The 25,989-nt window shown below is 42.9% G+C and overlaps 1 protein-coding gene across 1 annotated transcript in view; it reads left to right on the top strand.

The window, feature by feature from the left end:
* DSTYK (dual serine/threonine and tyrosine protein kinase) overlaps positions 1-25,989 on the top strand; it is a 110,018-nt gene that overhangs the window by 12,864 nt on the left and 71,165 nt on the right. The window contains exon 2 of the mRNA XM_069756210.1: positions 21,893-22,281. Coding sequence (XP_069612311.1) covers positions 21,893-22,281 — 389 coding nt within the window. The remainder of the gene's footprint in view (positions 1-21,892; positions 22,282-25,989) is intronic.

The raw sequence follows: 25,989 nt of genomic DNA, 5'->3' as shown, positions 1-25,989 counted from the left end.
CAGTACATTAAACATAGAGTACATACTCACCATCACTTGTTACTTTGATCCCCGAAGCCATTGTCACTTGTAACAAATAATAAACAAACAATATACTCCCTGATCCGCAGATATCCAATTAAAACGAGTGTCCCACGACGATCTCCCGGTGAGAGCAGCAGAATCAGCTGATGTGACCGCTCTCCAGGGGCTCCAGGAATACAATGATGGAAGGTATCCTTCCACAATGTATTCCCCACAATGTATTCCTCCGCCCCTGTGAGAAAATAGTCCCTAGTCTCACTTGTGGCACTGCTGTGTGGGAAAATTACCACACAGCTTTGCCATAAAGTCAGACTCTGAACTAAGGTAACCTCAGTGATGCACTGCAGGAGCCATTGTCTCCTGTCAGTGTGTCACTGGAGGTCCTATAGAGCGATGACGTCACCCGATGTCACTGTTCTATAGGGGAGATTATTATTAACTGGACTACAGCGGAAAGTACGGTAAGTATACGGTTGGTTTATTTAAAAAAATTTTATGCAGGCGATAGAGTATGGTAAAATTAAGAATATTTCAAATACTTTTTTTCTAGCAAGGTGACATTAACCCCTTATTACTCCATTTTTCAAGTTAAACGTATTGCGTTTAAGGCCGGCGTCAATACCCGGCACTGCCGCTGGCACTAGGGACCGGAGCGTTCAGCTGCATAGAAATATGCAGCCTGACGCTCCGCTTCCGAGTTCCAGTGGCAGTGCCGGGTATTAAGATGCGAGACTCATCTGAGTTTCTCGCTTGTGTGATCCATCTATCAATCATCTGTTAATCTATATCTATCAATATATCTATATAGATAGATATATCGGTAGATAATAGATAGATCCATAGATGTGATAGATAGATATGTATCGTATCTATCTAACTTATCTATCTGTGTGTATATTCTTCAATGGAGTATGTAAATGATGAGGTTGGACAAGAAATGTCATCACAATATTTTTTTTTTTTTTTATATCTTTAGTGAGCTTACAAAATCACACACAAATACGCATGAAAAACGCGTCAAAGAGGCATGAAAAACGCAGGTGACCTCAGGTGCAGATTTTACCTGCATCAAATCCTGAGCAATTCCTGATGCAATCCTGACCATGGACATACAGTCATGGCCAAAAGTATTCACACCCCTGCAATTCTGTCAGATAATACTCAGTTTCTTCCTGAAAATGATTGCAAACACAAATTCTTTGGTATTATCTTCATTTAATTTGTGTTAAGTGAAAAAACACAAAAGAATTGTCCTAGAGCCAAACTGGATATAATTCCACATCAAACATAAAAAAAGGGGGTGGACAAAAGTATTGGCACTGTTTGAAAAATCATGTGATGCTTCTCTAATTTGTGTAATTAACAGCACCTGTAACTTACCTATGGCACCTAACAGGTGTTGGCAATAACTAAATCACACTTGCAGCCAGTTAACATGGATTAAAGTTGACTCAACCTCTGTCCTGTGTCCTTGTGTGTACCACATTGAGCATGGAGAAGAGAAAGAAGACCAAAGAACTGTCTGAGGACTTGAGAAACCAAATTGTGAGGAAGCATGAGCAATCTTAAGGCTAAAAGTCCATCTCCAAAGACCTGAATGTTCCTGTGTCTACCGTGCGCAGTGTCATCAAGACGTTTAGAGCCCATGGCACTGTGGCTAACCTCCCTAGATGTGGACGGAAAAGAAAAATTGACAAGAGATTTCAACATAAGATTGTGCGGATGTTGGATAAAGAACCTCGACTAACATCCAAACAAGTTCAAGCTGCCCTGCAGTCCGAGCGTACAACAGTGTCAACCCTTACTATCCGTCGGCATCTGAATGAAAAGGGGCTGTATGGTAGGAGACCCAGGAAGACCCCACTTCTTACCCCGAGACATAAAAAAAGCCAGGCTGGAGTTTGCCAAAACTTACCTGAAAAGGCCTAAAACGTTTTGGAAGAATGTTCTCTGGTCAGATGAGACAAAAGTAGAGCTTTTGGGGCAAAGGCATCAACATAGAGTTTACAGGAGAAAAAAATAGGCATTCAAAGAAAAGAACACGGTCCCTACAGTCAAACATGGTGGAGGTTCCCTGATGTTTTGGGGTTGCTTTGCTTCGTCTGGCACTGGACTGCTTGACCGTGTGTATGGCATTATGAAGTCTGAAGACTACCAACAAATTTTGCAGCATAATGTAGGGCCCAGTGTGAGAAAGCTGGGTCTCCCTCAGAGGTCATGGGTCTTCCAGCAGGACAATGACCCAAAAGACACTTCAAAAAGCACTTGAAAATGGTTTGAGAGAAAGCACTGGAGACTTCTAAGGTGGCCAGCAATGAGTCCAGACCTGAATCCCATAGAACACCTGTGGAGAGATCTAAAAATGGCAGTTTGGAGAAGGCACCCTTCAAATATCAGGGACCTGGAGCAGTTTGCCAAAGAAGATTGGTCTAAAATTCCAGTAGAGCATTGTAAGAATCTCATTGATGGTTACCGGAAGCGGTTGGTCGCAGTTATTTTGGCTAAAGGTTGTGCAACCAAGTATTAGGCTGAGGGTGCCAATACTTTTGTCTGGCCCATTTTTGGAGTTTTGTGTGAAATGATCAATGTTTTGCTTTTTGCTTCATTCTTTTGTGTTTTTTCATTTAAGACAAATTAAATGTAGATAATAATACCAAATAATTTGTGTTTGCAATCATTTTCAGGAAGAAAATGAGTATTATCTGACAGAATTGCAGGGGTGTCAATACTTTTGGCCATGACTGTATACCCTTAGTGTTTCTCTTCTGTGATGGTTTTTTTTTTTTTTTTTTGAGTCCTGCTATCATGGAAATGGGGAATTTCATGGTGATCCACGCATGTCCTAGAGGCTCTTTGTAATCCTTTTGGCTAATGCTGGTCTGTGTTTCCACTGATCACTTAGCAGCAGTCCTAGGAATAATCCCATTGTCCAGTGTAAACTGGCTGCCAAGGGCACCAAAAATTTGGCACGTTCTTATGGTGGAATTACGTTTTTAAGCTTGTTCTCAGCAGCACAGTCCAGCAATGAGCCTATGCACACACACAACTATCGTATTCTGGAAATGCGGTCAGCCTGTGTAAGTAGGCTGTTTACGACTGCTGATCGGCTACATAGAAGTCAGTAGTTGTTTAATGGCTACCATCAGCTGGTGTAAAACCCACCCGAAGGCCACGTTCACATGCTCACTATATGTAAGCCAAAACCAGGAGGGGAACAATCGGAGGAAAAGTATAATAGAAACACGTCACCATTTCTGTATTTATCACCCACTCCTGGGTTTGGCGTACAAATGCTGAGGTAAAATATTGAAGGTGTAAACATGGCCTAAGGCTGGGTTTCAATGAACTCTGGCATTCTCTGAGCCTGTCATGTCCTCGAGTTGGGAACGTGAATGGATTTGTGCGCAGCACCCCGCTTTTTCCGCATTGTTATATGGCAGGCAGTTTCTGCACCCATCAGCAAACCTGATCTTGTCCGGAAATCGGACAGGAATGCTGCAGGCAGAGTTTAGAGTTTTGGGTTTATTTTTTTTTTTGTATTTTATTTATTTTTTTGCTTTAACTCCTGCTAAAGACTGTCAGGGGATTTTCACATGGAATTTTTTTTTTTTTTTTTTTTTGCACCAAAAATACCCAAATCTCTTACAATACAAGCTTCTTTGTTTTCATGCTTTTCCTCCATGTCTCTGTGGCAACCACATCAATATCCTGACTTCTCCTTCTGTGGGCAGCATGTAAGGCTACGTATACAGTAGCTTTCCACATTTCGTTTTGGACCAGGAAAAACAAAGTTCTCTGCTTGCTCTGTACATCTCCCGTCCAGTGATTGTCAGCTTTCTGCCTATGCACAGTGTACACAGAAAGCTGCCAATTCAGAGCTTGGACACCAGGCAACAGCTTACTAGTTCCCTACTGATAATCTGTGTTTTTTTTCAGCAGAGTATTAGCAAAACTACAGCATGCAGCCCAGTAACACATGCCCCATTTCTGGAATCAGGGTCTTGATTCTACATTCTCCTGCTCTCAGATTAGGTGACAAACACATGGTGAAAAATTCCCTTGAAAGGTAACTTTCTCTGAATAAGTGCGTGTTAATACTATTCCTGGCCATTATGTGAGCTACTGGTTGGAAAGTAGCTAATATATTGTCTCCTTTACACAGCACACACAGAGACAAGAGATGGGTTCCTATTCTTTCTCTTAACCCCTTTACCCCCAAGGGTGGTTTGCACGTTAATGACCGGGCCAATTTTTACAATTCTGACCACTGTCCCTTTATGAGGTTATAACTCTAGAACGCTTCAATGGATCCTGGTGATTCTGACATTGTTTTCTCGTGACATATTGTACTTCATGTCAATGGTAAAAATTCCTTGATAGTACCTGCGTTTATTTGTGAAAAAAAAACGGAAATTTGGCGAAAATTATGAAAATTTCGCAATTTTCCAACTTTGAATTTTTATGCAATTAAATCACAGAGATATGTCACACAAAATACTTAATAAGTAACATTTCCCACATGTCTACTTTACATCAGCACAATTTTGGAACCAAAATTTTTTTTTGTTAGGGAGTTATAAGGGTTAAAAGTTGACCAGCAATTTCTCATTTCTACAACACCATTTTATTTTAGGGACCACATCTCATTTGAAGTCATTTTGAGGGGTCTATATGATAGAAAATACCCAAGTGTGACACCATTCTAAAAACTGCACCTCTCAAGGTGCTCAAAACCACATTCAAGAAGTTTATTAACCCTTCTAGTGCTTCACAGGAATTTTTTGAATGTTTAAATAAAAATGAACATTTAACTTTTTTTCACAAAAAATTTAATTCAGCTCCAATTTGTTTTATTTTACCAAGGGTAACAGGAGAAAATGGACCCCAAACATTGTTGTACAATTTGTCCTGAGTATGCCAATACCCCACATGTGGGGGTAAACCACTGTTTGGGCGCATGGCAGAGCTCGGAAGGAAAGGAGCGCCATTTGACTTTTCAATGCAAAATTGACTGGAATTGAGATGGGACGCCATGTTTCGTTTGGAGAGCCCCTGATGTGGTTAAACATTGAAACCCCCCACAAGTGACACCATTTTGGAAAGTAGACCCCCTAAGGAACTTATCTAGAGGTGTGCTGAGCACTTTGACCCACCAAGTGCTTCACAGACGTTTATAATGCAGAGCCGTAAAAATAAAACAAAATTTTTTTCCCACAAATTATTTTTTTAGCCCCCAGTTTTGTATTTTCCTGAGGGTAACAGGAGAAATTGGACCCCAAAATTTGTTGCCCAATTTGTCCTGAGTGCGATGATACACCATATGTGGGGGGAACCACTGTTTGGGCACATGGGAGGGCTCAGAAGGGAAGGAGCGCCATTTGGAATGCAGACTTAGATGGAATGGTCTGCAGGTGTCACATTGCGTTTGCAGAGCCCCTAATGTACCTAAACAGTAAAAACCCCCCCACAAGTGACCCCATATTGGAAACTAGACCCCCAGGGAACTAATCTAGATGTGTTGTGAGAACTTTGAATCCCCAAGTGTTTCACTACAGTTTATAACGCAGAGCCGTGAAAATAAAAAATCTTTTTTTCCCACAAAAAATGTTTTAGCCCCGAGTTTTGTATTTTCCCAAGGGTAACAGGAGAAATTGGACCACAAAAGTTGTTGTCCTATTTGTCCTGAGTACACTGATACTCCATATGTTGGGGTAAACCCCTGTTTGGGCACACGGGAGAGCTCGGAAGGGAAGAAGCACTGTTTTACTTTTTCAACGCAGAATTGGCTGGAATTGAGATCGGACGCCATGTCGCGTTTGGAGAGCCCCTGATGTGCCTAAACAGTGGAAACCCCACAATTATAACTGAAACCCTAATCCAAACACACCCCTAACCCTAATCCCAACAGTAACCCTAACCACACCTCTAACCCAGACACACCCCTAACCCTAATCCCAACCCCATTCCCAACTGTAAATGTAATCTAAACCCTAACTGTAACTTTAGCCCCAACCCAAACTGTAACCCTAGCCCTAACCCTAGCCCTAACCCTAGCCCTAACGGGAAAATGGAAATAAATACATTTTTTTAATTTGTCCCTAACTAAAGGGGTAATGAAGCGGGGTTTGATTTACTTTTATAGCGGGTTTTTTAGCGGATTTTTATGATTGGCAGCCGTCACTCACTGAAAGACGCTTTTTATTGCAAAAAATATTTTTTGCGTTACCACATTTTGAGAGCTATAATTTTTCTATATTTTGGTCCACAGAGTCATGTGAGGTCTTGTTTTTTGCGGGACGAGTTGACGTTTTTATTGGTAACATTTTCGGGCACGTGACATTTTTTGATCGCTTTTTATTCCGATTTTTGTGAGGCAGAATGACCAAAAACCAGCTATTCATGAATTTCTTTTGGGGGAGGCGTTTATACCGTTCCGCGTTTGGTAAAATTGATAAAGCAGTTTTATTCTTCGGGTCAGTACGATTACAGCGACACCTCATTTATATCATTTTTTTTATGTTTTGGCGCTTTTATACGATAAAAACTATTTTATAGAAAAAATAATTATTTTGGCATCGCTTTATTCTCAGGACTATAACTTTTTTATTTTTTTGCTGATGATGCTGTATGGCGGCTCGTTTTTTGCGGGACAAGATGACGTTTTCAGCGGTACCATGGTTATTTATATCTGTCTTTTTGATCGCGTGTTATTCCACTTTTTGTTCGGCGGTATGATAATAAAGCGTTGTTTTTTGCCTCGTTTTTTTTTTTTTCTTACGGTGTTTACTGAAGGGGTTAACTAGTGCGCCAGTTTTATAGGTCGGGTCGTTACGGACGCGGCGATACTAAATATGTGTACTTTTATTGTTTGGTTTTTTTATTTAGATAAAGAAATGTATTTATGGGAATAATATTTTTTTTTTTTCATTATTTTGGAATATTTTTTTTTATTTTTTTTTACACATTTGAATTTTTTTTTTAACTTTTTTACTTTGTCCCAGGGGGGGACAATACAGATCGGTGATCTGACAGTGTGCACAGCACTCTGTCAGATCACCGATCTGAGAGCAGTGCAGGCTGCTTCACAGTGCCTGCTCTGAGCAGGCTCTGTGAAGCCACCTCCCTCCCTGCAGGACCCGGATCCGCGGCCATCTTGGATCCGGGGCTCGAGCAGGGAGGGAGGGAGGTAAGACCCTCGCAGCAACGCGATCACATCGCGTTGCTGCGGGGGGCTCAGGGAAGCCCTTTGATCGCGGTGTGCAAGGGGTTAATGTGCCGGGGGCGGTCCGTGACTGCTCCTGGCACATAGTGTCGGATGTCAGCTGCGATAGGCAGCTGACACCCGGCCGCGATCGGCGGCGCTCCCCCCGTGAGCGCCGCCGATCGCGCTGGACGTACTATCCCGTCCATGGTCATAGGGGCCCACCCCACATGGACGGGATAGTACGTCCGATGTCAGAAAGGGGTTAAGGATAGGGGCAGAATGTACCATTGGGGGACCCTATATAAACTTTTTTTTTTTTCTGGGGTCCCCCTGTAAACTAGCCAGTAAAGGTTAAGCTGACAGCTGTTAGGTGATATTAATAGCCTGGGAACCTTTATGGCTACTGGCTCCTGGCCACAATATTAACATCAGCCCCCAGCCGTCTGCTGGTTATTAAAATTACTTGGGAGCCCATGCAATTTTTTTTTCTTTTAAGGTACCGTCACACTAGACGATATCGCTAGCGATCCGTGACGTTTCAGCGTCCTCGCTAGCGATATCGTCCAGTGTGACAGGCAGCAGCGATCAGGCCCCTGCTGTGCTGTCGCTGGTCGGGGAAGAAAGTCCAGAACTTTATTTGGTCGCTGGACTCCCCGCAGACATCGCTGAATCGGCGTGTGTGACACCGATTCAGCGATGTCTTCACTGGTAACCAGGGTAAACATCGGGTAACTAAGCGCAGGGCCGCGCTTAGTAACCCGATGTTTACCCTGGTTACCATCCTAAAAGTAAAAAATAAAAACAGTACATACTTACCTACCGCTGTCTGTCCTCGGCGCTGTGCTCTGCACTCCTCCTGCTCTGGCTGTGAGCGTCGGTCAGCCGGAAAGCAGAGCGGTGACGTCACCGCTCTGCTTTCCGGCCGCTGTGCTCACACAGACAGTACAGGAGGAGTGCAGAGCAGAGCGCTGGAGGACAGACAGCGGTAGGTAAGTATGTACTTTTTTTTTTTTTTTTTTTTTTTTTTTTACTTTTAGGATGGTAACCAGGGTAAACATCGGGTTACTAAGCGCGGCCCTGCGCTTAGTTACCCGATGTTTACCCTGGTTACCGGCATCGTTGGTCGCTGGAGAGCGGTCTGTGTGACAGCTCTCCAGCGACCAAACAGCGACGCTGCAGCGATCCGGATCGTTGTCGGTATCGCTGCAGCGTCGCTAAGTGTGACGGTACCTTTAAATTAACAGATGGTTACAACCTGTGTGTGTGTTTACTTATTGGCTTAGTAATGAGGGTGTCATGCTAACACCTTTTTCATTACTAGCCTAGGGCTTGGTGACAATAACAGCTGCTGACACCAAGCCCTGATCCCATTACCCTGATGCCACTGAATCAGAATGAAAAAGGTGGTGTTGAACCAAGAAATTATATCCGCTTTCTTTTTTTTTTTTTTATCTGTTTATCTCCAAAAAAAAAAAAGCCTTCATTGCTGTACAAAAAAAACGCATACAAATAAAGGCGCGTTTTTGCTGCCAAGAAATACTGAATGTGCTCACACAGCCTAAAATGCTCCAAGTTGCAACATTTTTCCAAACCTATGAATCGTTTCCTACACAAAAGATGTAGAAAACCTCCATTACTTTGTATGGGACTATGCTGTAATTCTCTGCAAGATGAGTGGTTATGAGCGCTTCTGCCCCTTTGTTTCCGGGTCAGTGGGATCCCAGCAGGCCAGACCCACTATCCATGATAATGTTATATAATGTGTTTTTGTAGTGTTTTTTTAGATTTTGTTTTTGATATATTGTCTACTTCTGATACTACTAGACTCCTTTTCACCCTCCATCAGATAAGACAGTGGAAAATCTGTCTCATTGGTTGCTATGGCAGCGTAATGACTTCTGTGGTGTATTTATAGAGTGGATAACATGATGTCTGCGCCTTGTATCACATTTCTCTGCTTAGTCTTGCACGATGCCTCCTTGCGCTAGGCTCACATTAAGGGCCCCTTTCCACTTGCGAGGAAAACGGACGAGTGCAATCCGATAAAAAAATCGGATTGCACTCGGACCAATGTTATTCAATAGGTGACATTCCATTTGTGATTTGTTTTTTGTTTTTTTTTTCCTCAGCCGAAACCCCCCCCCCCCCCCCCAATTTTGCCACAAAAAACTGGGAAAACTTAACTCGAGTATAAGCCTAGGGTGCGAAATGCAGCAGCTACCGGTAAAAGTAGATACCAATAAAAGTAAAATTATTTGAGACATCAGTAGGTTGAGTGTTTTTGAATATCCATATTGAATCAGGAGCCCCATATAATGCTCCATAAGATGCTCCATATTAAAATATGCCCCATATAATCCTGCATAAAGGTTAAGAATGGCCCCATAAGATGCTCCATAGACACATTTGCCCAATATAATGCTGCACAAATGTGGATTATGGCCTCATAAGATACTCCATACAGACTCTTGGCCCATATAGTGCTGCAAAAACGTTATGGCCCCATAGATGCTCCATGCAGACATTTGCCCCATTTGCTGTTGCTGCGATTAAAAAAAAAAAAAATCACACTCACCTCTGTCGCTCAGGCCCCCGGCACTTTCAATATTAACCTGCTCCTCGTTCTGGCACCGCTCCATCTTCAGCATCTTTAGCGCTGACGTTCAGGCATAGGGCGCGCACTAACCACGTCACCGCGCCCTCTGATCTGAGCGTCACTGCAGAAGATGCCGAAGACGGAGCGGCGCCGGAAAGAGGAGCAGGTGAATATCGAGCAGCGCTCCCCTCCCCAGTATACTCACCTGCTGCTGGCACGGTGCAGTCCCTGCCTCCCCGCAGCTTCTTCCTGTCACTGTTACTGCTCATTAGAGTAATGAATATGCTGCTCCACCCCTATGGGAGGTGGAGTCACATATTCATTAGTGTAATGAACGGTACCATGTGACCGCTCAGTACAGGAAGAATCTGCCCCCAGCCACCCCAGAAAAGGCACATCTGGAAGATGCGCCTATTCTTGCACTTGGCCACTCTCTTCCCATTCCCGTGTAGCGGAGGGATATGGGGTAATGAAGGATTAATGTCACCTTGCTATTGTAAGGTGACACTAAGCCAGATTAATAATGGAGAGGCGTCAATTATGACACCTATCCATTATTAATCCAATTGTATGAAATGGTTAAACGCACACACTTTATTACAAAGTCGTTTAATGAAATAAAGACACCGGTTGTTGTAATATTTTATTAGACTCTTAATCCACCTAAAGACCCTCGCTCTGTAACAAAGGAAAAATAAAAAAACAACAATATCCCATACCTTCCGATGATCTCACGTCCCACGCTGTAAATCCATTTGAAGGGGTTAAATAATTTTACACCCAGGAGCTTTGCTAATGCAGCTATGCTCGTGGCTGTAAAACCCAAGCGAATTAATGGAAAGTAGGTCAATGACCTGTAGTTACCTTCAGTCGCGGTGATGCGCCCTCTGCTGGATGTCCGCATATGAACTCGAGCCTGGGAACTTTTCTGAATATTTTCCCACGCCTCTCCATTATTAATTTGGCTTAATGTCACCTTACAATAGCAAGGTGACATTAACCCTCTATTACCCCATATCCCACCGCTACACGGGAATGGCAAGAAAGTGGCCAAATGCCAGAAAAGGCGCATCTTCCAGATGTGCCTTTTCTGGGGTGGCTGGGGACAGATGTTTTTAGCCAGGGAGGGGCAATAACCATGGACCCTCTCCAGGCTATTAATATCTGCCCTCAGTCACTGGCTTTACCACTCTGGCGGAGAAAATTGCGCTGGAGCCCACACCAATTTATTTCCGCGATTTAACCCTTAAATATAATAGAGCGCCCAAATTTTGCACATACACACTACTAACCCACTAAAACTGCAAGGAAAATACACTCCTTGGTGGGATTGGACCCCAGCATTGCAAGCAGGGCTGTGGAATCGGTAAGCCAAGCCTCCGAATCCTCAATTTCCATTTTTTTTTTTTCTACCAATTCTGCAAGAGGAAGAAAAAAAGGCAGCATGCTGCGATTTGCACTGCAAATCAGAAGGCACGCACCCATTCAAGTCTATAGGTGCATGGAAATTGTAGGGCTCGGGTGTCAGCCGAGTACAGTCTGATTTCCACAGACTCGCAGGATGGAGAAATCTCGTTCTCCATATTCTCTGCATTTGAGAGATGCTCTGCACAATCTGACAGCTTGATCAGATATGCAAATTACCTCTTCTGAGAAAAAGAGGACTTAAACTCTATAGCACCACCTGTTGGAAGTAGCGATCCTACAAGTCAACAATCAACCCTTTAATGAGTCGTGCAATATGACTTAGGATAAAATCCAAATCAGTATCTCAATTCGCAGACACGGTGTTTCGGGCTGTTGGCCCTCGGCAGTGCGAAGCATGAGAACTGTGTTCGACAGCAGCAACACATACAGGGATTGCCTAACAGCCACAAGACAGGCAGTGGTGGGGATTCGGATATATTATTGAGCATGCTCAGATAACACCTTATCTAAGCACATTCACTCATCACTACTAATTACCCCAAATTCTTCTCCCTAGCAGACGCCTCACATTTTACAGGGAAGTGTGATCTGCTCCTGTTTTAACTGACTGAGACGCAGGGAGAGACAAAATGATCCTTTCTAATTCTTTGGATGAAGAAAAAAGTTTGCCAAAGTTACTGTTAGCCAGTTAAAGTAATATAATACAGAATGATCTTTTATTATGGCCCTTGTGGTTGTGCTAGAAAATAGTGACCTTTTTATCTGATGCCTGTACAAGATGACGGAAATGCAGGGTAGATTGGTGTGCACACTGTCAAAAATAATCGAGGTGCTGCTCTAATGGACTGTAAGAAGTCCCAAAGTCAGTCAATAGTCACCGCACTCTTGAATATATGCAACAAGAAGTTATATATTGATATAACATCAAATATGGAATAGAGCAAAAACACATTTTGGTCGTCTTCTCTGTTTTTCCTCTATTCCATATTTGATGGTATATCAATAAATAACTTCTTGTTGCATATATTCAAGAGTGCGGTGAATATTGACTCGGTCAACATGACAGAAAGACATTGATAAGCTGGCAACAATGTGCAAATTGAAAATGTAAAGTTGTGTGTGTATATAGATAGATAGATATTGGTGACAGATTCCCTTTAGTGTGTGTACCCTAAAGTTGAAGTAACTGACCATACACTCAAAAATACAATAAATATACCTTTTTGTGTGTAGTGGTGTTGTGGTTAGTTCCTTTTTAGCTTTAGTGTATATACACATGTTAGGCTACTTTCACACTGGCGTTTTTTGTAATACGTCGCAATGCGTCGTTTAGGGGAAAAAACGCGTCCTGCAAAGTTGTTTGCAGGATGCGTTTTTGCCCCATAGCGTAACATTACCGACGTATTGACACACGTTGCAACCGTCGTGTGACGGTTGAGCCGTGTTGTGGTGGACCGCCGGGAGCAAAAAACGTTAAATGTAACGTTTTTTGCTCCAGACGGACCGCTTTTTCTGACCGCGCATGCGTGGCCGGAACTCCGCCCCCACCTCCCCGCACCTCACAATGGGGCACCGGATGCGCCGGAGAAATGCATCCGCTGCACCCATTGTGCAGTGCTAACAACACTAGCGTCGGAATCTCGGCCCGATGCAATGCGACGGGCCGAATTCTGACGCTAGTGTGAAAGTAGCCTTAAAGGGAATCTGTCACCAGGTTTTCTACCACGTCTGATAGCCGCTTGCTGTAGGCAAGGAGAAGCTGAATCCAACGATGTGTCACTTAGATTACTGTACTTGGGTCCTGATGCAATTGGAGCTTTTAGGGTATGTGCACACGTATTCTGGTCCACTGCGGAGTTTTCCACAGCAGATTTGATGGATCCGCAGTGCAAAACCGCTGCGGATTTACCATGGTTTTCACTGTGGTTTTACAACTGCGGATTTCTATTGGAGCAGTTGTAAAACCGCTGCGGAATCCGCAGAAAGAAGTGACATGCTGCGGAATGTAAACTACTGCATTTCCGCGCGTTTTTTTTTCCGCATGTGCACAGCGTTTTTTGTTTCCCATAGGTTTACATTGTGCTGTAAACTCATGGGAAACTGCTGCGGATCCGCATCGTGTGCACATACCCTTAGATTTGGCATGAAGCAGAGCTGAGGAAACTGCCCCCGCCTCCACCAGGCTCTGTATGTACAAAGTCCATAGACAGATGCTCATCACAGGAGGGGACGTTGCCAGACCAGGAGGAAGGAGCTGCTGTGCCCCAGCAATGATGAGCTTGAGCTGCTAAGACTATCATTGCAGGCAAACAAATCCAAGGGGCTTGATAAGGGAGGCATTGCTGAAATCTGTGTTTCAACTCCTACAGCATGCTGTCTTCAGCTTCTCTCTGCATCAAGACTTTTCTCTTGAGGCTCGTTCACACTGCCATATAACACACGGCCCAGTGCTATCAGATGTGTTCTTGTACAGCACTTGGCCCAGTGTCACACTATGGAGCAGAGCAGATCTGCCCTTTAATGAGAAAACAATTGCAGCATGCTGTGTGCCTCCGATAATTGGTTAATGTGCACCCATATGTGTTTATCGGTGCAAGCGAAACATCGGACTGCGCTCTGTCATCAGAGTGCAGTCCAATCTGCTCTCAGACAATGGTGAAGATGGTGATATGAATTAGTCCTCCATCTTCTCTGCATCGCTGATACGATTCTCATGCGAGACAATCTGATCACACTGGGCTCAAACTCTGATAACTTTTGAGCCGAGTTGAGAGATATAGATATATACATATATTTTTTTATCCTTCTAGATACTCCAGAAGAGCTTTATATTTGTAAATCTCTTCTGGAGTATATAGAAGGAAAAATATATACGGTATATTCTAATTATTTCTGTGCTTCTCTTACAACAGACAAATCTGACATATACGCAGTTATACAAGTTTATATAACTGCACCTGATTGTCCGGCTTTGCCACCAACTTACAAGATTTTACACCAAGCTCTCAAGTTCCACATCATGGTGAGAACTGCAGTCAATTCTCCAAAATGTACGGCTTGACTGTCACACACGTGTTGTAGAAACAAGCTGAGACTGCGTCAGTATCCACCAGCCACTGGTCTATGAGCACTCGCAGCAGACCAACGCTAATCCACACGTGTTCATGTACTAGCTATTTATAGGTGAGGGAGATATAAAAATATACATTAACAATTTTTTTTCTTCTCTATACACACTGAAGAGATTTATAAATATATACCATGCTTTTAAAACTCTTCTAGTGTATAGAGGGGAGGAAAAAAAATTAAAGTCTTTTAAAACCAAAGTTTTTATAGTGGACACAGGTTCTTCTAAAGTGATGGCGTGTACATCAGATGGCCATCCAGAGCAGACCTAAAGAGGACCAGGTGCTAATCCCAATTGGTGGGGATCCCCTAGATTAGACACCTACTGATAAAGAGCTGTTGCTGGCAATATGGCTTACTTTATCACACGGAGATACCCCTTCAGTTGCTTGATTTTGATTTTCTTGTTCTCATGATAAAATCGGCCTACCTGTTTTTGTGTAAGGACTCTGTTCTATCTGTGCCTCTCCCAAAAAGTGTGTGTGTGTGGTTGTCGTTTTTTTTTTTTTTTCTCTTCTCGAGTGGTCCCTACTAAAACATGGGAGACACATTGAGTTTTTGTTGGGACAGCATTCAGAAGCCATCCATACTCTGTGCGACTTTTCTTGTTTGGGAGAAACCTTAGACAAAACGGTGACCTCTGCTTTGTGCACACCTCTGTTCCTCCCGGAGCCACCAGCTTTCAGTCAGAGTTCATTTTCTATCAGTATGGTGGCCAGACAGCATTGGAACGCTCGTAACCTGTGGCTCCGATCAAAAATAAACATGGCTCTGTTATTTACTTACAATTTAATTTTTTTTTTTTTTTAATCGGTGAAGTCTGAGCCTTTTAGGATGTTTTTGTTTTCTTCAGTTAAGTTTTTATTTCATACAGAATGTTGTCCATATAATATAATGTATTCATGTAGCATCCAGTTTTGTAATATCCTTTCTCAAGCAGTGAATACATAAGTGTGACAGGTTTTTATAGGAAACACATATATTTCTCATTAACAAAATCATTAAGAACGATCCTTGTCCTTGTGTGCCTGCTGCGCATGTTTGATGATACCTGACATTGTCCTCACATAGAAGTAATTGGTCTTTTTAATAAAAGAACTTCTGTTTAGTTTTTTATCATTTTGGTTCCAACTTATATGATAATGGAATACCTTAATCAATATGACGCTCTGCGCAATTGTATACCTGGCATTGTGGGTTGTTGACATAATTGTCATGGATATGCGCAGTGAACACGCAATAATGGAATACCTTAACGAAGATGGCAGCTTGTACTTCGCAAGTGTTCTGCACAACTGCGTACTTAAGCATTGTGGGTCCTGGACATAATTGTCATGGACATGCGCAGTAGGCACACAAGGACACCGGCGATATGGTGCGCACGAGCGATATACTTTTGTAAGTGTAACTTTATTATGTTTCATGGGACAGGGACACCTGGATGTGAGAATTTTTAAATGATCGCTTAGTAAGTTTTTTTTTTTTTTTATATATATATATATATAATTTTTTTTTTTTTTTTTTTTTTTTTATTAGAATTAGTAATGACACCACAAAAAGTGTCAAAGATGAGTATAGGAAAAATTCAGCAGATATGCCAGTGTCTAAGACAAAACATGCACAAACCTGGAAGTATCAGAGCTTTTACGCCAGAATTCTGCCGCAAAAACTGTCATGTGGGGCTGCACTAAAATTTTGCACCGTCTAGCACCATTTTTGCTCTGCTGAGATAATGTGTAAGAAGCTGGGGTGGGATGGGGATGTGGTAACCCTTTGTGATTCCTGGTGAGCTGTGGCATTCCTTTTATACCACAAATCTTACTCCTATCCCTGACCACAGGGAGGCGCACTCCACTTCTCAGATGCGCCAGATTCAGTTACTGTGATATCGGCTTCTTGAGTCAGGAGCGTCTGACTCCGCATCATCTAAGGTCAGCATGAAAAACGCTGTTCTTGATAAATTGGAGTCTAGGACTTCCAACGTACAGAAAGTGATGTTTTGTGTTCATCGTTCTTTTTGAAATGTGGAAAACCAGACTCTTTCCACCCTCCCCTTTATCAATTTCCATGACCGCTGCTGTTTGTGCAAAGCTTTGGCATCCATAGCTGCTAAAAAGTGTTTTCCGTTCCGGTTTCTCAGGAATTCTTTCATCCGTGGAGGTTTGCTTTCCTGTACCCGGGCAAGGGAGAGCTTTATAGAAGTGCACGGCATAGCCTTCTGTGAGATTGGTCGTGAACATGACGTGTAAAACTTCGGCCCCCACATACTGCCCTATGGGGCTTGTTTCTGGGACAGTGACTAGTTCTCATGCGGAGCCCTCTGGGGCCTTTCTGCTCTTATGGCCAGAAGTGGACAAAGAGGATGTTATCTGGGTCTTCTGTAGAAAACATTCCTAGACTTCTTTGTGTTGTAATATCTTTGGGTTATAGATTAATTCAAAAGGGAGGAGTGGAGTTAATACTCAATCTACAGCAGTAGATAAGCCTTTATTTAACAACCTTTATAATGGCTGCTTCAATGGTAATGCATACAAATGGCTCCATATAACTTGATGACACTAATCTTGACAGTCCTCTGTCCTTGGCCGACGTGTTGACCATATAGTTTGCAGTTGCTTTTTTCTTCGATCTAAAACAGTGGTAAATTGGTGAATTTTATTACTGTAAAGCAGTGTTCCCCAACTCAGTCCTCAAGAGCCATCAACAGGTCGTTTTTAGGATTTCCTTAGTATTGCACAGGTGATAATTGCATCGCCTGGACAGGCAAGCATTCAGTCACCTGTGCAACACTAAGGAAATCCTGAAAACATGACCTGTTGGTGGCTCTTGAGGACCAGAGTTGGGGAACACTGCTGTAAAGGCTCATTTACACTTGATGCGTGTTACATGACCAATTAATAACCTGTCTTCACAGGCCGATCTTGCTTCTCACCGGCACTGACCGATCGGTATGCATAGACTGCTATTGTGCTCAACAGCACAGGTCCCACTTACATGTTGGCCTGCTGGGAACGATTATCTTTTTTTGTGGAAACTAAAAGATCATTTCACCCGACGAACAAGCATATAACTTGTTCACTAGGTGATTGGTTGTTTTAACATTACATCAGTCAGATCATGCCTTTTACGTTCAAATCTGCTGTGGTAAAATGAACGTGGTCCTATGATTGGTGGCTCTGGGAGATGTGTCTTTTCGTAGGCTCTCTGTACTGTCTATGAAGTGGCAGTGTATCCCCGTAGAACAGACTGGAGAAGACTAACTTGATCTGTTACTCGGGGATAATCCCTAATTAAATAACAAACATTCATACTTTGGTTATGAGCAGTTTTCTGTCCACATTTTTCCTAATGTGTTCCTGAACAAGAATTGGAATAATTAGTTAGCCTAATTCTTAACGCTGCTGGTTGGCATGTGACTCTAGTTAGGATTTTCTAATCTCATTACTAGGATTTAACCCTGCCAGCCCTAGACACCCAGAATGTAAAATGCCCTTTTTTTTTTTTCTTCTGAGGCGGTGATCGTATTCTGCTTTGCTTTTCTATCATTCTAAGGCCTCTTTCATTTGTCTGTGTCTCTGGTACGTGTGATAAGTTTTCACATGTACCGGAGACACGTACACACGTATGCCCATGTCAGTGTCTTTCCACGGACTGTGTCAGTTTACCCCACACGTAGACATGTCCATATTATTATTATTTTATTTTTTTTTTACCGTTGGCACGGACAGCAAAACGTCCTGCACATGGAGAACACACTTTGATGTCTTCCATGTGACACTCATTGGCACTGGGGAAGAAGCGCTACAGTAATCACTGTTCCCCAGCGACTGGTGCTGAAGCCGGCTCTCCTCATTCTCCCCTGCTCTACCGGCGATCAGCGCGAGCAGAGGAGAATGATGAGTTATAAACTCCGAACTATAGCAGGTGGGGACTTCTGGGATTCTTACCCCCATCGTCTGACACCTGCTGCCGCTAATAAGTGACAGCAGGAGCCGATGATCAAGGTATCCCTCAGCTGCTGCCTGCGATGTAACAAAATAAATGAATGAAAAACCCTACGTGGGTTCCCCCTATTTTCTTGAACCAACCAGGCAAAACTCACAGCTGGGGACTTCAGCTGTCAGCTTCAGCAAGGTTGGTTATCAAGAATAGAGGGGTCACCACGATGTGTAATGGTGTTTGTTTTTTTTTGTTTTTTTTTTTTAAATGGCAGGGGTCCCCCAATTTTTGACAACCAGCCTTACTAAAGCTCACAACTGGGGACTGGTATTCTCAGGCTGCAAAGGGGCCATTGATATAGCCCTCCCATCCTTAAAGGGCCTCTGTCACCCCCTCCAGCCGTTTTAAACTAAAAGAGCCACCTTATGCAGCAGTAATGCTGCATTCTAACAAGGTGGCTCTTAGTTATTGGTGCAGTTATTGCCAAAATAAAGCGTTTTATGATTTCGCCAAAATACCTTTCTTTAGACCGGGAGGCAGGTCTTAACCCCCCTGCTGGAAACGCCACACTGCCGTCAGTCAAATCTTCAGGGGCGCCACCCCCTCCGCGCTGTTTTCCCATGAAATCCTGCGCTGTTAAGCACTGGCTGGTGCAGGCGCAGTCTGCAAGACTGCATGTGAGGTCAGACGGCCAGAGCTCACTGCGCCTGCACCAGCCAGTACTAAACAGCACAGGCGCCAGATTTCATGGGAAAACAGCGCGGAGGGGGGCGGCGCCCCTGAAGATTTGCGTGATGACAGTGGCGTTTCCAGCAGGGGGGTTAAGACCTGCCTCCCTGTCTAAAGAAAGGTATTTTGGCAAAATTATAAAATGCTTTATTTTGGCAATAACTCCACCAATAACTAAAAGAGCCACCTTGTTAGAATGCAGCATTACTGCTGCTCAAGGTGGCTCTTTTAGTTTAGAACAGCTGGAGGGGGTGACAGAGGCCCTTTAAAATAGCAGCCCGCAGCTGCCCAGAAAAGGAGCATCTATTAGATCAGGGGTGTCAAACTGCATTCCTCGAGGGCCTCAAACCATGCGTGTTTTCAAGATTTCCTTAGCATTGCACAAGGTGCTGGAATCCTTCTCTGCAGGTGATTAAATTATCACCTGTGCAATGCAAGGAAATCCTGAAAACATGACCTGTTTGCAGCCCTCGAGGAATGCAGTTTGACACCCCTGTATTAGGTGCACCAATTCAGGTGCTTTGCCCGATTTCTTTCCACTTTCCCTGTAGCAGTGGCAAGTGGCGTTGATGTCGCCTTTGTATTGTCTGGTGATATCAAGCCCACGTCCCCTAATTCCCTGAAGCCCTCGATCTCCTGTAATATAATATCCAACAATATACCTCTCTGTCGTCGTGTCCCACAACGTAATCCATGTCTGGGGGCTAAATAGTTTTCAACCTGGATGGTGCCAAGATGTGACCGACCCAGCTGAAAACCACTGGTGAATTAGCTGCGTTGTGATACATAAATGTTTTTTTTTTTTTTGCATCAGTTTGGCAAGTGGTCAACTTTGTAAAAAGTTTTGTAAAGAACTCGCAGCAGATAGTTGATCTGAACATGGATGTATATTACACTGCACTTCAGGTGTCTAAACATTGAGAATTTCATCACTGCTCATATTTGTAATACTCCAAGCAGTGGGTGATCTGGAGTGTGCGTCGCCCCCAGGAGACACTGGCGCTGCTGCCACTGTTTTTATATGTAGGATGGGAGGGGATCGCATGCTAACTCCCCACACAACGTTCATAATCCTTCATTGCATGCATGGCAGCAATAACCAATTGGTTATCATGTAATTCACACAATAAAAATGAATATCAGCAGTGTATACAAGTTGGGCTACATTCCCACAAAGGTGTTTCTAGGGAGTTTTTTTTTTTTTTTAAACGCTGTGTATGTGTAAACTTTTTCAGTTCTGCGGTTTTGTTTTTCGCTACCCTCCTTTCCCAGAGCCATAACTTTTTTTAAATTTTTTTACTGCTTAGATAAAATATAACCTAGACATGTTTGGTGTCTATGAACTTGTAATGACCTGGAGGATCATTATGGCATGTTAGTATTCGCATTTAGTGAACCTAGAAAAAAGCCAAACCAAAAGACAGGTGTGTATGGATTGCACTTTTTTTTTTTTTTTGCAATTTCATCGCACTTGGAATTATATTCCCATTTTCTAGTACAAGACATGATAAAACCAATGATGTCGTTCAATAGTACAACTTGTCCCACAAAAACCAAGGGCTCACATGGCCATATTGATGGAAAAATAAAAAAGTTATGGCTCTGGAAAGGAGGGGAGTGAAAAACGAAAACGCAAAAATGGAAAAGGGCAAAGTCTTGAAAGGGTTAAAAACATTTTTTTTTTCTTCTTGTACCATGCTTCAATAGTGTCCATAGGAGACTAGAAGCTGGCACAACTTGATTAGCTCAGCTACATAGAGGCGATCAGAACATCGCCTCTAAGTGCCAACCACTGGGTGGCGCTGATAGCAGTCCAGCACTGACAACCATAGGGGTCTCAAGGAGACCTCTGGCTGTCATGCTGGCGCGCACCGATGACCCCCGATATTGTGACGGGGATAACCGGTGTGTATATTTATTGCCGGATGGCTTTAAGTAAGATTTTTTTTTTTTTTTTTTTTATGCTGCTGTCAATCTGACAGCAGCTTTTAACTAGTTAATATCCGCAGATGGATCGTGATTGCACTTGCGACCACTGCGGGCACATGTCGGCTGTCTTGAACAGCTGACATGTCCCCAGAAAGATGTGGGCTCACCGCCGGAGCCCACATCAAAGCAAGGGATACTTACATCGGCATATTAATACATCAGATGTTGGTTAGTAAGGGGTTAAATGGGACCATATTTGGGACTACAGAACAGGAGAAGGACTTGGGTATTCTGGTTACAAGTAAGCTGAGCAGCAGCTGAAAAAGCAACAAGATTTTAGGATGTATTTAAAAAAAAAAAAAAAAAAATTAAAAAATCCGTGATCCCAACGTATTGTTACCTCTTTCTATAAATCGCTGGTGAGGCCACATCTAGAATATGGGATCCAGATTTGAGCTCCACATTTTAAAAAGGATAGTTAGAAGTTAGTCAGTTCAAAGGCGGGCAACTAGAGTATTACAAGAAATGGAAGGCCGCTCATAGGATGAGAGGCTGGAAAAGTGTGTGTGTGTGTGTGTTCGTTCAGTGCAAAGGAATGGTACACTACTTATGGTATTGCTTCCAGAGACAATACTTAGGCCCAGGTAGCAAAGAAAAGTGATTGATTCCGGCAGTTAAACAGGAAAGGATTCTTTACAGTTAGAGCAGTCAGACTGTAGAATACCCGGCCACAGTAGGTAGTAATGGCAGACCCTTCAACAGCTTTTAAAAAAGGTTGGATAATTTCTCAGTACACCTAATTTTGTGCATTATAGATAATTTACTGACCATGCATAATTAGTGGAGAATGAATGAACTTGATGGACCTAGGGTTTTTTTTTGTTGTTGTTGTTAAATGTCTGTTCTTTTACTTGCAGGTCAGCTGAATTGCATGAGTTTTTCAAAACAAGAAGAAGACTACCTGAAGGTCACTGTTCGCTGTCGGCCATGCCTGTTTGTCCTGGGACAGAATTGTGGTGCTAGAAGCAGATTGGTCAATGCACTTTTAGGGGATCCTCTTTTACCAGTGGGTGGGTGTGATGATCCAGAAACTTGCAAGAGAAGGCGCATCCGCTTTAGGCATGGGCAGAGGACATTAGTTAGCTTGGCTTTGCCAGAACAGTATGAACTAGTTCATCAATTAGTAGCCCATCAGGGCAAGTGGCACACCATTCCTAAAGAAGACTTGGAGATACCAGAGGATGAAGAGGATCCTGCACACAGACTGGCAGAGCTTGAGGTGACTCTACCCTATCAGTTGCTTCAGGTAAGGTATCCAGTCTCTTGTTTCTGGCAGCATATTATGGGTAAGAAAGAGGTGATCAGTAGGTCTCTAGCCATCCTAATCCTGCTGACTCTGTGAGCAGTGTATAGTGTAAATTTGTACTGGTTTTCTAGCGTTTCATGGCGGATGTTGGTGCTTCAGTGTATGGAAATTCAGTGTGTGTTAGACCAGATTGGAATATGAGCCCCTTCAAAGAGAAACTGTCAAGTGATTTGTGCTGCCCAAATTGTGGGCAGCTTGATTCACTGTCTGGTTCCTGCCAGGTATATTTTACTCTGAAATATTCCGCTGTGTCAGAGAAAATATACTTTGAAGATCAGCTGGTTATCCTAGCCAAACCTAATACTAGGCCTGCACTGCAGCCAGCAGGGTTATCGAAGCTCCGCTGCATGTGATTGACAGGTCTCTAAGTAAATGCAAAGGAGAGACCTGTCAATCACCTGCAGCTGGGCGGGGACAGAGCTAGAGTGGTCTGGTCTCAGTATCGTTCTTTCTCGGCCAGACTTCTCTGAAATGTCACATTGTTTCAGAGAACAATATAGCCGCCTGTGATTCATGTTTGCCATCAGACAGGTTCTCTCTTTAAACATGATTGTCAACAAGAAAAATGACTTGCACAAAACATAACTTGATTTGTAGCATTTTGGTTCCGTTTGTGGAACCTTGGTATGTACTATACACCACCTGCACTGATCCTCCTTACATGTAAAATATGCCTGGAATATAAATCAGACTTGTCTGTTTAGTGGTGCACAGGATTTGCAGGTTTCTTATAAATGAATGACGAGGTCTATTTTTATCTTGGGTACACTTCAACCGTGAGACCGCATCTTTAAAAAGAAAAGAAAATTTAAAAGCAAAACCAAGGCAATCACATTGTATAATTTTTATTTTTTTTTTCCTTTAAAAACTTACTTATTTCAGGCAATAAAATGCTAATTAATAATTTGCTTCAATAGAAAATTAGAACGTAATATTTGGTACATAAACCTTTGTTTTCAATTCCAGAGGTCAGCCGTTTCCTGTAGTTCTTGACTGACTTTGCACACACTGCAGTAGGGATTTTGGTCCAGTCCTCCATACAGATGTTCTCCAGATCTTTCATGTTTCTGAGCTGTTATTGAGCAACATTTTCAGCTCCATCCAAAGATTTTCTATTGGATTCAGGTCTGGAGACTGGCTAGGCCATTCCAGGACATTGAAATGCTTCTTACGGAGCCACTACTCAGTTGCCCTGGCTGTGTATTTCAGGTCATGGTCATGCTGGAAGATCCTGCCACGACCCATCTTCGGTGCTTTTACTGAGGGAGGTTGTTGGCCAGTAGTTCTGGGCTGATTCCTGACCTTTCTGACAAAACATCCTTACCCCACGAGGCTAAATCTCTCATGGAGCCCCAAACAGTTGAAGATTGACAGTCCTCTAGTGATTCTTTCATTTTTGCTTTTAATAATTGCGCCAACAGTTGTTTTTGTCACCAAGCTGCTTGCTTGCTGTTCTGTCCTGTATCCCATCCCAACCTTGTGACCTTTTATCCCTGTTGACCTTTAGACAGCTCTTTGGTCTTGGCCATGGTGGAGAGGTTAGAGTGTGATGGCGTGTGTGGACAGGTGGCTTTTTATACGGGTAACTAGCTCAAACAGATTCACTGTGAAGCTATATCACAAATATCTCCAAAAAATCATAACTAAGTCACTGACTAATCCAATTGGAGTGAAAGAATACATTAAAATATAACATTTAATATTTTTAGTAAGTGTGAGTAGATTTAAAATCTCTCAAATTGCTCTTTGTGCCAAATGTAGTTTTTATTTCAGAGATGTCCTTCTGAACCGTAGCAATACTGTAAAGCCAGCAATGCATACTCCTATCTAGACGATCATAACCGTAACAAGTGATGATGAAACATGTAGGGCTTCAATGAACTATTCTAGCGTTATTTGCTCTAAAGCCAATGGGTGTAATTATGGAGTATAACTCCCATTGTACCCACTCCCTGGGATATATGCATCAAATGAACCGATGGCACTTACAGCACTTTTTTTTGAATACTTAAAGGATAGCTAATCGCTCGGATAGCACTTTATTGTTCACAATTAATAAGTTGTATGGATAGTCGCCACTAAAATACCGTGTGGTGCTGTCAAAACTCCCTCATTGTGTGGATCGTGGTTTTTTTTTTTTTTTTTTCTTCTTCTTCTTTAAGCATACTCCCAACAGGTCTGAGAGCCAGAATTCTTGCTCGATGGTATCTTGCAAAATCAGCAGTGAATGAAATGCTTATTTTCCCCACTGTAGATCACTCCGGACAAACTCTACTTCTTTCTTTTTTTTTTTTTTCTCCAGTACTCCCAATTACAAAATGTAGTCATGGCATGTATTATTAAATGGAGTATTCTGTTCATGGGCTTAACAAGTGGCTCGTGATGATGATGATGTGAAGGCCACTTGGCTCACTTCACTGGGGTCTGGCTATGAAAAGGGTGCACAGAGCTCCTGTGCTGGGTTTGAACAGTCAATTCAGTGTACATATACACCGTAGGTGCTCTGCACCTATGTCCCCTACCCCCTCCTCTTCCTTGATTGACAGTCCTAACTTTTTTTTTTTTTTAAAGGGTCAGAGAAGGGTGCAGGTTGTTGGGAAAACAAATTGTTGATGGTGCACTGGCCGTTTGGTCTCACCAAGGGTGCCCAGAGCACCACATCTTGGTTTGTACAGACACCCTTTCACTGCTGATAATCCAGATGACGCTGGATTCTTCTCCAGTAGTTTACATATGGCACCCTTTGTATTTTAACTTTTACATATATCGTGCTGAAATTGCGATCTTTAACACATGTTGAGGAAAAGCATTATAAAAACAATATAATGACATACAGCTTGTTTATTGCACACAATTCTATCAATGAGTTCTCTTGAAATCAAAGCTGTGGTGAATTGGCAAAAAACTGAATACTACATGTACAGTGAAATCTGACGATCATGGCCCTCAGGCGGTCTAAATCGTAAGATGATCTGTTTTAAATGAATGGGGTAATGTTAGAAACTAGTTATAGTTAATGAATGTGATCATGTTGTGTTTTTTTTTTTTGTTGTTTTTTTTCCCCCCCTCTATGGCACATTTTTATAGCTTGAATTGTTACACCCGTGGCGACAACTAACGTGCAAATTTTTTATTTTTTTTTTGTATGTAACAGTATTTTTAGTTACGGTACATTATTCATAGCAATTCTCACCAGCAACTTGTAGTAAAGTCCCCAAATGAGCTGCTCTTTGCAGACGCACACGCAAAAGAAAAAATCCTTCCCACCTAACCTCACTCCCTTGGCGAACAGCGTAGTCCTGACTTCACACCTGGGGTGGTGCATGGCGATGACATCATACGCCACCCCTCGATGGGTACTGTGACATCAGCTGCTGCCCTCTGATTGGCTGCTATTAGTAGTGCGGTGCAGAGAGCTGATCTCTACGCCGCAATACATCTCAATTGAAAAGAAGCGCTGGCATCGCTGCCGCCCCCCGGACCGTCCCGTAATGGTCACGGGTGCTTCAGTGCCTGTGGGCTGCATGTTGCCACCAAACTCTTCGATAGACCCATCTGCCTTGAGACAGTTTTCTTTTCTGCTGAGCACTAGTTCAGATTGTCTGGATCCCTCAAAAAAACAAAACAAAAAACTGCTGAGAACCTTAG

This window comes from Ranitomeya imitator, chromosome 3, assembly GCF_032444005.1.
Source record: "Ranitomeya imitator isolate aRanImi1 chromosome 3, aRanImi1.pri, whole genome shotgun sequence".
NCBI lineage: Eukaryota > Metazoa > Chordata > Amphibia > Anura > Dendrobatidae > Ranitomeya > Ranitomeya imitator.
The sequence above is the reverse complement of the archived record's forward strand: the minus strand, read 5'-3'. Positions and strand labels throughout refer to the sequence as shown.